Below are 13030 nucleotides of genomic sequence, written 5' to 3'. Positions count from 1 at the left end.
AACGATATCTTCATATTTCACGAAGGTGGCCCTTTTCCTTTAAGCGCGTAATCAATCAAATGAAGGACCTAACAGTAGTTCATTAACTTATGTCTGTTAACCAGCCAGAGTAGTTATATTATATGTGTAATAAACCTCTGTACACCGTGTACAGAGGTCTATGTATGTGTTTTTAAACAAGTTTTGTTGGACGAGACGGTGGTATTCTGGGAAGATTACCGTGGCGAGTGCGTTATTAGCTCGGCATTTCACCTATTGAGTGGGTATTGATGACAGTGGTCAGCGACATCTGCCCAGTTAGAATCGAGGTCAATAAAGTGCAGGTCAGTGTGTTCGACTGTGAAGCACGCTACAAGCTACACAGCCACATTGAAAATGGACTTAATGCAAGTTTCGAAAGGTGTAGATGTGATGCGTTTTAAACGCGATTTTAACTCATCACGAATTTTGATGACACTGAAATAATGGGTGATCAATGACCACCTATCCGTGCTTCTATCCTCAGGATACTGAAATCCTTCTCCTCCACTCCGCCACCCCCTTCCGGGCTGGACAGGCAACTTTATCTCATGCGGGCTGCTCCCTTGGAGCGGCACCGCTGCTCCTGAGGGAGCGCACCCCGTAGCCGGGTGCAGTGAGTGCCTTGGGGCTGGGTGGCCTGTCTTCGGACGGGCTCAGCCCCGGCGACTCACTAGGATGCCTGCCCAGACCAATGTCTCCCCCTAATTCCTATCATCCTTCCGGCTCTGCAATGGTCTTGTCGACCGAAAGGGCCTAACCCAACAAAACAAACAAAGATCAATGACAAATGATAACATACTCGATCCTAATATATGTACCGATCCTAAATACAGAGGCGAGATCATATAACTCGACATACTCGATCCAACATACTCGATCCTAATATACCGATCCTTAATACAGAGGCGATATCGCGCGGGCTCGTTTATTGCATGATTGTCTTTTTAATTTTGTTGGCTGTGCTGATTAACTTATTTCGGGATGTCTATCCTACATTTTTATCTGGAAGAAATGTGGAAGGGAGCATGAAATAAACAGCACGTGATTGACATATTGCGCTAGATGCGGCAGTGATGGCTCGTTTCGCTCGTTTGAGCCTTGCTTTGAGCATTTATTTGTGTTGGCTTTATATCACATTGCTATAATTTCGCATATCTGATATGCATATTAGTACGTCATGGTTAAATTCAATTGTTTGTTCATCAAAATTAGCATTTATCTCATTTCAGTTTACCTGTCATGAGATGGGTTCAATTATGTGCCATTTTCGCTAGTCTCATCATTGGCTGCAGTCACTGGTTTCCAAGGACGCCGGAGGTGAAGTTTTATCGTCTACACCGTGATTTGCTGAAGGTGACCCGAGCAAGCCGCTGCCGAACAGACGTTTTACGGTGCGGAAAACAGTTTCCAGACCGCGCTTCCTGTCGACTGGTGGTGTACAGAGAGGCCGGCACAGCCTGGCTGATGCCGGCCGGTCAGTCGGGCCGCCTCCGCTACTGCCGCTGTCACCCGGCCTGGTCGGGCAGCCGCTGCCAGCGCGCTGCCAACCCCTGTCAGGCCTCCCCTTGTGCCGCCGGCCGGCGCTGTGTCCGAAGTACCACCTCTGCCACCGGCTATTCGTGCCTCTGTGCCGGTGGCGATGGAAATTGCTCACCGGTGGCTGCCCGCTCGCCTCGGCTGGCCGGCGGCACCTGTCGCGGTCGACCCTGTGGTGTCGGATGGCACTGCAAGGAGGACCCAACACAACCAGCCGGCTACTCTTGCGGTTGTGACCGGAAGCCCGGCTACCAACCAGCCTCAGAAACCGACCCCACCTGTGTGCGAGCTGATTTGTGTACGGCGCACCGGCCCTGTCGACACGGTGGAACCTGCCTGAGCCTTACCGGCGACTACCGGTGCCAGTGCGCCCCAGCCTGGACCGGCCGCAGCTGCGAGGCGCCCCTCAACCCGTGCCATGATGCCGAGCTCTGCACGGCCGGCTGGACGTGCCGCCGCGAGCCGCGATCCCGAGCTGGCTACTCGTGCGGCTGTGAGGAGAAGCCCGGATGGGCGCCACGCTCCGAGGACGACCCGCAGTGTGTGCTCCGAGACACGTGCCTCGCTCGCAGCCCGTGCCTCAACGGAGGAACATGCGAGTCGGGCCCCAAAGACGGTTTTACGTGCCGCTGTCCCCCTGCTTGGCATGGTGACACATGTGAGAAACCACGAGACCCGTGTCGGACAGGTAACCCGTGTGGTGAGACGTGGAAGTGTCACAGAGACCCGGACTCACCGGCAGGCTTTTCGTGTAACTGTGGCTCTCGGCCGGGGTGGGCGGCCAAGTCGGAAGAGGACCCACGCTGTGCCGTATCCGACCCCTGCCTGACCGGCTCGCCGTGCCTGAACGGAGGAAGCTGCCAGTACCTATCACCGGGAGAGTTTAACTGCCAGTGCCGGTCGGCCTGGACCGGCCGCACGTGTGACGTGCCACGTGACCCGTGTGGTGAGTCGGACACGTGCGGCGCGGGCTGGAAGTGTCGCCGCGACCCGAGCGCCGCGCTGGGCTACACGTGCGGATGTGACCACCGTCCGGGCTGGCGGGCCACGTCTGCCACCGACCCGCGCTGTGTGCTCGTCGAGCCGTGCCGAGCCAAAGCTCCCTGCGGTAACGGCGGCACCTGTGTGCCCACTATGGAAGACGGAGAGCCGGGGTTTCGGTGCCAGTGTCCTCTAGCCTGGGGCGGCCCCGTCTGCGCGGAGCCCCGGAACCCGTGCGCCGCTGGGGACGCGCGCTGCGGTGCCGGCTGGTCCTGCCGTCGAGATGAGACGAGTAAAGTCGGTTATAGCTGCGGCTGTGAGACACGCCGCGGCTGGAGGCCGCGCTCCCTGGACGACCCGAGTTGCGTCCGGTCCGACTTCTGTCGGGTGCGGCGGCCCTGCCGTAACGGCGGCCGCTGCGGACCGGGCACCACCACGGAGCCATTCACCTGCCGCTGTCTGGGTGGCTGGCAGGGGCCGCTCTGCCAGCAGCCGCGCGACCCGTGCCGACTGGGCTCACCCTGCGGCGCTCAGGATACCTGCCGACGTAACGCCACCGCTCGGACCGGCTACAGCTGCCACTGCGAGCTGCGGCCCGGCTACCGGCCCCATTCGGGCTCCGACCCACGCTGTGTCCTCGACGACGCGTGTCTGGCACAGGCACCCTGTCTACATGGTGGCTCCTGCACGCCTGGTCGCGCTGGTAAGCAGAGCTTCACGTGCACGTGCACGGCGGCCTGGTCGGGAGACCGCTGTGAGCTGCCGCGTGATCCCTGCGTCCAAGAACCAGAGACGGTGACTCGCGTGTGCGGTGCTAAAAGCGGCTGCTCGAGGGACACGAGCTCCGAGGTCGGATTCGCATGCGACTGTGACGCTCGGCCGGGCTGGCGGCGCCGCTCGAGCGCTGATCCAGGCTGTGTGATACAAGACGCCTGCCTGGCGCTGAAGCCGTGCCGACACGGAGGAACCTGCCGTAACGTGGCGGACCAGGCTGACGGCTTCTACCGCTGCTTCTGTCCCCCGGCCTGGACCGGTCGCAACTGCTCCGAGCCGCTCGACCCCTGCCTGGACCCCAAGAACGTCTGCAACGACGGCTTCCGCTGTCGACGTAACCCAGATCGGCCTTTGGGCTTCTCCTGCGGCTGTGACGAGAAACCTGGATACCGTCCCAGTTCACCGACCAATCCAGAGTGCGCGGTGTACGACACGTGTCTCGCCCAGGAGCCGTGCGCGAACGGTGGCCTCTGCTCCCCGGTCGGCGAGCGCAACTACTTTTGCGAGTGCAAGAAAAGCTGGACAGGGAGGACGTGTGAGATCGTACTTGTGCCATGTGAGGGAATCCAGCACACATGTGGTACCCGTTGGCGGTGTCACGTGGACAGTAAACAGCCACTGGGATTCACGTGCGGCTGCGGCTGGAAGCCCGGGTGGGTAGCTGCTGAGGACGGCCATTGTGTGGTCGCCGATGCGTGCTTGGCGTACGCACCGTGCGCCAACGGCGGCACGTGCAGCGCTGAGGGCGGCACCCTGTACTCGTGTCGCTGCCGTGCCGGCTGGGGCGGCACCACGTGTGAGGCGCCTGTCGACCCGTGTACCGAAGGAGAGCCGTGCGGCTCCGGATTCACGTGCCGCCGGGATACTCAGAGCAGCACGGGGTTCTCCTGCGACTGTGAGCGACGGCCCGGCTGGAGACGTCAGTCTGAAGACGACCCACGCTGCGCTCTTTATGACGTCTGTCTGGCCGATCCGCCGTGCGCGGCCGGAGCGCGGTGCCTATCGCTGAGCGGCGGCGCGTTCCGCTGTGTGTGCCCTCCGGAGCGGCGCGGGACTCTCTGCGAGCAGCCGGTGGTGACCTCGGCTCCTCCGGCGCCCGTGCCTCCTCTGGTGCCGGCGCTCCTCCCAGAGCCGTCCTCCTCACCGTCTCCCGAGGATGAGGACGAGGAGGAACCCATGGGTGTCCTCAGGGAGCAGCCGGCCTTCAAACCGGTGCCGGACACACCAGTGCTGGTCGGCTTCAGACGCTTCCTGGATGAGCTGGCCGTCATAGCGCCGAAGCTGAAGTACGTGTTTATGCTGGTGGGTCTGCTGATTCTACTGATACTGCTGTTCCTGGTGTGTTTCGCCTGCTGTCGGAAACTGTACCGCTCCCGTCGCCGTGACCGCGAGTGCGAGTACCTGCTGAAGAAGGCCGATATGGACCGTCGCTGCGAGCAGTACCTGCAGGCCAAGTACGGATACGGTGCGCCGTGCGAGCCTGCGTACCCGGCGGCCGACCCGTGCGAGCCGTACCCTGCGCCGGAGCCGTGCGAACCGTACGGCGAGGAGGATCAGACGTACTGGGACAGCACGGAGCCGTACCCGAGCCGCCAGTACGTACCGGAGCCGAGCTCAGGTATTCTGCAGCGGCGCGCCTCTTTCTGACACACACTGTACACACCATAGCTCATTTTATCCGTACCTACGTTGCAATATTTTAACTGAACAAGGCACCGCCAAACATGCCAGATACGTCGAGATGGTCTATTTGCCTGGCGATTGCTCGTTATTATTCATGGACACGTCCGAGGGCTTTTGTACTGCCGTGAATGTATTCAGATTTATCAGGACATCTATTCTTCAGTCACTGTCGCCTTATCTCCATTTTCGTCTGTCTCCCGTAATTGGCTTTCGGGGGAGACTCGGGACTTAGTCACGCTCCTTGTTCTGAGTGTACTCAATATGGCGCTCCGGATTCTAATAAGCCGCAGGGCAGAACCAATTAGCTTGCATGTCGCCGACGGCCCCGGTGTGAGGGACAATTACTCAGTGACGGGCGGACGGGGGCGGTGCCGGTCGCCCACCCGGTGACCTGTGCCGCCCCGCCGCCCGGCGCCGCCTGGTGCTCACCGACAGCGCACCGTTCACAGATGAGAGCAGCATTGAGAGCACGCTGGCCACACTGGAGGCCAGCGTGCGTGGCGCCGTCGGCGGTCTGCGACGAATGTACGGACGTCTGCTGGGCAGTCGTTCGGCACGGAGAGGCGCGCCCGAGCCGCCGAATGGGCGCCGAAGCGGCAGCCGCAGCCGCAGCCGCCACCGCAGCCGCCGCCGCCGCCGCCGCCACCGGCCCTCCCACGATCGGGTCGGCTCAGCCAGCAGCGGCGTCTCCTCCATGTCAGATGGGTCAGAGAGCGGAGTTAGCGACGAGTCGACGGTCAGCGGCGGTACGGAGCGCGGTCTGTCGGGCGCGGCCGAGCACGGCAAACGTCAATACAGCACGACCGGGGGCCACGGCCCGCCGGAGCATGGTGAGACTGCCGGCGGACGGCCGAGAGAGACCGAACCGACGGCAGAGGGGACCGGGCCCGAACGGGACAGGGAGAGGACAATACAGCCGGCGGACAAACAATGGTAATGGCCGTGTGACGACACCGATGGCAATCTTCCTACCAGGCAGAAAATGTGGCAGGATGTAACGAATGAATGTCAGAGCGGCAGGGAGCGCGCGCCGGCCAATGCAAATGGTCACCGATATTCTGGATCGGTGCTGCCATGCTTTTTTGCAGGCAGAGGCTGAGCGACAAATTAAATTCACGACTAATTTTTTTTTAATTTTTTTTCTATAAATTTAGTCCGAATGGCTGAATGGGCGGATTTGAGGAATCAGAGTCCGCACTAAGCATAGCTTGTTGTGCTGACCCTGACCCCACCACCCGATCGCGCAATTCCAGTTGTATGGCAGAATTTTGTCCGAACGTTTAACGTGCCCTCGCGACTCGACACGGTCCCCTCCGCTCACTCACGTTACCTGGCTTCTGTGCGGCCCCTGCCACAGACACGCACGCCATTACACGTAGGAGTTAAATGTGGCCGCCCGCACCGGGGCTTGAACCAGGCTCTCACTTCCGGCTAAGCGTCGAATTCCGGCGCTTTTATCCACTCGGCCACGGAGAAGACGAATTTGTACGCTGCGGCATAGAGAAAGAGAGAGGGAGAGAGAGAGAGGGAGAGAGAGAGAGAGAGAGAGAGAGAGAGAGAGAGAGAGAGAGAGAGAGAGAGAGAGAGAGAGAGAGAGAGAGAGAGAGAGAGAGAGAGAGAAAGAGAGAGAGAGAGGCAGACAGACAGACAGACAGACAGACAGACAGACATACTGACAGAAGTGCAAACTGACACAAAGACAAACTGACTGACAGTCAGAGATCAGAATAGCGGAGGAAGGGAGGGAGAACCTTGTTTTCAGAAAGCGTGCTAAGGTCATTTTTTATTGTTTTCTTATCACTTTCCGGTGATGGGATCTGTTATTGGTGCCATGCAATCTATCTATTGGGCATCGTTATGGGCAATCCGCTCTGCACACATGCCACGTCTCTCCGAAGGATATGTAAACACGTGTCGCCTCATCCAGTCCCCTCTATGTAGTTTGGTTATGTGTTCTGAGTAACGGGTCATTATTTTCGGGAAGGGAGCGCCATTAGCACACGGTGACGCTAGTTTGTCCAAGGTACGCGATCTGTATCACTAAACATAACTGCGTTCGCTAATAACCATCGCTTTTAGATTCACCAGTACCTATTACGTATTCTATGTAGTGTGTTCATAAGTTAACGTTCAATTGTCACCGGAGCTCCCCTTACCCTGGGGGCGGGCTGTTCTCGGCTCGTCGCGCACTCACTCGGGGCTCCACGGGGGAGGGCCCAGGGGCCATTAGGCGGCTCGTAGCCAGCGTGCCGGCCCGGTCAGCTGATGCTCATCGGCTGGTGGTGTCGGCAGACGGACGCGGCGGCTCCGCGGCGATCAATGCCGCGCCGCGATACCGCCGCGCGCCAGAGGCCGGCGGCGAGCAGCACTCCCGCGGGGACCCGGCTCGGCCCTCGGCCGCCGGCACCGGCACGGCTCCTCCCGACCTCCGGCCGTGGCCGCCGCACGGCCGACAGACCACGGCCGCGGCCAAGGTCGTGTCAGCGTCGTCAGTTCGTGGTGGTCTTCGAACCAGCAGCAGTGGACTTCAGCTGAGACCGGACGGACGTCCGTGGCAGTGTCCACCCGCCCGCCCGACACTGGAGAGCTCTCAGCACTGGCCGCGGGATAAACCGTGGGGCCTCTATCGGGAGTCGTCCGTGAGGCTACCTGGAAAGGTCCTACCACAGGAAGCGCATCCTTACCACTCACAGCCCCGGCCAGACCCGGGAGGTCAGTGGCAGCCACGCCAGTCGATCTCACTAGAGATGCAGCCTCTCCAACAACAGAATGGCGCACAGTTCGGAGGACCGTACCAGCAGAAGGGCATCGGTCTGGACACGCGCCCCGCGCAGCAAGCAGCGAGGCGACCACCAGCAACATATTTCGGAGGAGACCCTTCCGAAGGACGCGCCCTGCCTCAGGAGCCTGTCCGGTATGCGGACCACGGCCAGCGCTCTGGTCCATCGACTGTGCCCCAGCCACCGCGGCAGCAGCACGGGGCGCCGCCCTCTTGGGATGGCTCTGAGCCACCCAAAGCTCGGGGATGGGGTGCCACTGAGCCGCCGGACGGCACCGTCCTCTGGAGGTCCCCGCTCGCCTCCTGGGAGGAGCTGCAAGTGGACCAGAAGTTCAGGGCACCGCAGACCCGGCCGGCTGACGGCGTCCAAATGCTCGATTCGTATCCCAGGAATATCACTGAGCCTCGACCGGCCGCTGTTGATTGGAGGTCGCAGAACGATGGTGGCCAGCGACGGGTCAGTTTCGCCGACAGGAGTGGACCGGTAACAGGCGGCGTGAGTCGACCGAGCGCGGCTGGTTCCACCGAGGTCAATGGGTACCGCCTGGGGACAGAGCCGTCGAACCGAGCCGCTCCTATCGCCACTGAGCCCACTGATAGTCGGTGGAGAATGTTTGACGCGTCAGCGAGTTACGGCGGTATCGCGAATGACGACATAACTCAGCCAGCAGTGTTCGACAACAAAGGCAACGACGTGCTGCGACATTCCAGAGCCCCGCGAACGTCAGGGGATGTTCAATCATTCTCGCCAGAAGACAGTTCGAAAGCCTGGGAGGACAGGCAGAATGGAGTCGTAGGTCTTCAGCGCGGCCCGTCCGACGGCCGATGGAGCTATTCTCCGTCGGCGACCGATCAGCCGCGCCCCTCGACTGACGGTCAGCAGCAGTCCTTTGACAGAGCACCTTGGGAGGGCGCTGCGCCGGCCAGTTGGACCGGGGAGACCGAGAACGGCGATCGCTGGAGGACCGACCCCGCCACGGCGCATAAAGCGGCTTATATGACCACCGACGGCATCGAATATGAACAGTGGGCGGAAAATTACAACGAATGGGGAGTTCCTCAACAACAGGATAGTGTTACACAGCATGGTGCAGTTCAAGTCGGTGACATGCAATATTTTGAGGAAGGCCAACTTATCAGCGACAGACCAAAACAATGTTCAGTCACACTGACTCCGGGAACAGCTCTGAGCAGCGAAGGCTACACATCAGCAAATAATCAAGCGACGGATGAATTCAAAACGTATACCAAAGCCAGTGACACATACGTTGATATGGGAGCCTATCAACACCCAAGCAAAGAACTTGAGGACGAACTTGTGGACATAGAAAACGAACAACAAAAGAACGCTCGAAATTCAATAACGTCTATCGTTAGCAAAGGATCAATCAGGAATGACGCGCCCCTGTCCTGGGATACGGGCGCAGGTATGGGCGTGGCACCGGCTGACCGGGGCTCTCAGAAAGCCGGTACATCAGAGACCCACCCGGGTCAGCCGACAGCGGAGGATGTATCACTGACCTGCCGGGATCAGCCGACAGCAAATACATTAGTGACTGATGGAGGCCAGGTGACAGCAAGTGCGACAGTAATTGCATCCACAGGAAAGGCATCAGTCAATGCTATTGATCAGTTAGACCAAGGAAATGCATTTGTGATTCCCAGAAACCAGTCGACACCAACAAAGCCGACTGTGGCTTCTGAGGTAAAGCTGACAGCCACTACGTCAGCAACTGTCGGGGACCTGTCGTCCAAACCGCCGATCATACCTCGGCGCAGTTCGTCTGTGGACTGGAGGTCCTCGGCTGGGCGTGCCGTTCCTCCGACAGCCAGCGGCTCGATCCTTCCGGTGCCGTCCGTACCCGACGGTCCCTCGAGGGAGGGCGCCGCCACCGACTCGGCCGCCCTGAGGACTTCCGACGGACAGCGCCAGAACGGAACTCTGCCCAGCCACACGGAGCTGGCCGCCAAGGGGTGCTCAGTGACTAATGAGGCCGCGCAACGAGACGAGCGGGGCCGGTCCGCAGTGAGAGCAGCCGCTCGACCGTCCCGGGCCCGCTCCGTACCGCTGCCCGACCCCGAGCTGCAGTATATTGACGACAGATACGACTTTTAGCGGCGCGTCGGCCGGCCGACAGCCAGGATTGAGCCGGTGATCCAGTTACCCGGTGTCGGCTAACGCGATAGGCGGCCTGGCGTCCGATGACAGGAGCCGGATCGGCCAGACGGCAGCAATATGATCCACTTATGGTCCGACCTGGACGACGGTATTCTATTCTCGTCGCTGCGCAAAAGGCGAAGTAATTCGGACAGGGACGAATCGGAAACTTCGTCAATGCGATATCTGTAATTATGACTGTGTGATGTGATGTATCGGGCAGATGTAAACTGCATTGTGACACTGCAGGTTTGCTGTAATGCGTATTGAAGAATGCATGAATTGCGTAGATTGATTGTGTCATCGGCTTTGAAACGATGACTGGTTGTCAAAGGAAGTGTCCTTTTTTGCACGTCGCAAGTTAAGTTTTTGCCTATATGGGATCAGATAGGTAATGTTTACGATGGCCTGTGGGTTGATGAATATAATAAATGTGTGTTTCTGAACTCTTTTTTGCAACAGACATTGAGACACATTTCCTGGCCAGTGCGACTAGGTTTTACGCCAAATTGTTGCTAGTTGCTACGATAAACGGTCTGCGGAACAGCTATTGGCCACAATTCTGCTGATAAACGAGGCAAATGCCATTGTTTCTACAGAGCAGTAGTAAAGCATCTTTACCTGGGCGGCAAAAGACGAAAGAGCGCTTTTGTTTTGAAAGACAGATTTTGTCATGAAACAGATATGAGACAACGATTATGTATGTCCAGTAGATGGCATTACGGAGGAGCTACCTTTGCAAGAAAAACAGTTGTCAGTTAAGAAGTAGTTTGCCCGTTGAAAAGTTTATGGCAAAATTGCACGTTTTACTTTGAAAGACCCGTCACTTTGACTTTCCATTCCAAGCAACAAGTTTCATTTGTCGGACTCTCCGGTCGTAACTCTGCCGCTCGCGGCGACTGGGCCTTGGCCGGGCTCCCCGACCACTATCGGTTTTGGCTGCGGCAGCCTCGCCGCGGTGGTCTGCTCACGGCAGCGTGGACGGCGCCGGCGTCTGTAATTGACCTCTGTTTCGCCCGGGCGCGGCCGCTCTCCTGGAAGCCTACCGAGGGCGGTTAATGAGATGGCGCTGCATCGGAAATGGTGTCCTTGTGCTATTGGACACGGAAATGGTGGATATTAGAGGTCAACAGATGGCATGACACGCACCCCACTTACGTCGCTGGTATTAACTACATACGGAAACCCGCCGGGGCGTGTCATCATTGTCAGCTGATGAATGTGCCGCAACATTTGTAGGTATTTCCACAAAATTTACATTCATTTCCGTACCGCATTTTTATCAAGAAAATATGCATAGAAAAGTATCGGCAGTATCCATGCGACCTATTTGAAACAAAATGCACCTATCGCCACGTGAATAGGCTCATTTCGTATGTGTCATAGCAAAATGTGCTCATCGGCAGGAGATAAACGAGGGCTTCACATGGAAAGATGTCAAAACTAAGACAATACAGTGCATCGATGCGTGTTCATGACAGCCAATGGCGCTATTAAACTGTTCGCTAAAAAGAAGTTCACACGGGGAAATGGAATGGGGCTACCGGCCAATGACGACAGGCTGGTTTTCGTTGGCATGGTTAGCGTTGCAGAAATGTCACCAAGTAGTGGCCGTTATACGTTACCCATGGCACGGTAAGTATTGTCACGCTTCCTGGATCCGAAGTGATATGCTCGTATAACGCCTCGGTGAGCCTACTGCAACGGAAACAGCCAGCATATGCATGTGTAAGGTAAGGCTGATAAACTGACATCAACGCCATGTAACTTTGTACTGAACCTTCATTTATGTATAACATTTTCAGAGTTAGCCTGGTATACCCTACGACATTTTTAACAGTGAAGGAATTTTTCGCGTTGCTTTACGTGTCGAAATGACTGCGGTGCATGTACTTACATGCGCACCCTTTATTCGACATCATATGTCTGCAAAGCGATGGTTCCACATTTCGTAATAACATCTTTTGTAATCAATGCTTACTTATACGAAAGTGCTGATATCAGAGAGCTGAAATAGTTAGACTTCATAGATACAGGATCTGACATCGCCTTTTCCTGTCTAATTATCAATTTCATAACAGCCGTTCTCCCGTTGCAGGAAACTTTACCTGTCTGGAAGTGGTTTTCAAGTTTAAACGGCGTCTCGGTTACTACTTGTTTCACACCTACATCCCGACCTGCTTGATCGTCATTATGTCGGTGAGTCTGAAAAGGGTGAATTTGCGTGCATTTACGTACATGCATTGTGCATTTCTTTAAATATAACTTTCATCGCCTTTTTTCTATATTGTTTTATTTGCTACATTCTGTTCTTACCATGAAAAGGTTGATAAATGCGACTATTAAAATCCTATTGAGCTATAGTGCTCTGGAATAAAGAAGTATAATTTGTGTTTGAGGGCGGGGGAGCTCCAACTAAAGGTCACCGCTATTTTGGTCCCGATGAAGTTTCATTGGGTGTTGGCTCCGAGGCTATTTCGCTGAAAGACTCGACACCATGATTGTGGTTTACTTTCGTCAAACGTAGACCGAAACTCTGTCGGTGTTTATATAATGCAAAGACCTTTGAAAGCCAATTTACTGCAGACTAAATCGAAATGCCACACAATTTTACGTTTTCGTTTATTTAATTTTCATATGAATTTCATTTTACATGTGTTTTAAACAGTTAACGTACCAATATCATGAGTACCTAATTATCTTTATGAGTACCAGTGCAAAGTGATTATCGATTCAGACAATCCCTCAACTTGAAGTGAAAATTAGTTATTAATATAATCAAGCTGTCTCATTGTGTATCGGATTGTCTATTTTGTCACACACCATGCAAATGGTGTTTTTTACTATCATATCTTTTCTGGTCGAAAACTGAATGCGTTAAACTTCCTGCAAAATGGCACGGATGTTCAGCGCCACGAACGCTTAGGAATTGCACTCTGAAGGGCACCTATGTATTTGGAGAGTGGCAAGTCGTGCATTCGACAGGGCAATGGCTCAGCTGAAAATTTCATGAGCTCGATGTCAGTTACCAGTTGCAAGGCGTTCGTTGCAATAGTCAGATTCGCTGAAGTGTCAGTGTATTGTTGCAACCATGGACT

At 56.3% G+C, this 13030-nt stretch overlaps 1 protein-coding gene across 3 annotated transcripts in view; it reads left to right on the top strand.

Annotated features, from left to right (window-relative positions):
* Positions 1-1113: 1113 nt before the first annotated feature.
* LOC122375928 (neurogenic locus notch homolog protein 3-like) overlaps positions 1114-13030 on the top strand; it is a 15310-nt gene continuing 3393 nt past the window's right edge. The window contains exons 1-4 of one of the 3 annotated variants that reach the window (XM_043355511.1): positions 1114-4930; positions 5445-5451; positions 5485-5825; positions 7288-10378. In XM_043355511.1, the coding sequence (XP_043211446.1) occupies positions 1261-4930; positions 5445-5451; positions 5485-5825; positions 7288-9890 (6621 nt within the window). In that variant the 5' untranslated portion in view covers positions 1114-1260 and the 3' untranslated portion in view covers positions 9891-10378. Of the gene's footprint in view, positions 4931-5444; positions 5826-7287; positions 10379-12030; positions 12132-13030 lie in introns of those variants that run through there. The other 2 variants (XM_043355512.1, XM_043355510.1) reach the window with 2 other exon arrangements.

Source organism: Amphibalanus amphitrite, unplaced genomic scaffold (assembly GCF_019059575.1).
Source record: "Amphibalanus amphitrite isolate SeventyFive unplaced genomic scaffold, NRLGWU_Aamphi_draft 001960F_arrow, whole genome shotgun sequence".
Classification (NCBI taxonomy): Eukaryota; Metazoa; Arthropoda; class Thecostraca; order Balanomorpha; family Balanidae; genus Amphibalanus; species Amphibalanus amphitrite.
The sequence above is the reverse complement of the archived record's forward strand: the minus strand, read 5'-3'. Positions and strand labels throughout refer to the sequence as shown.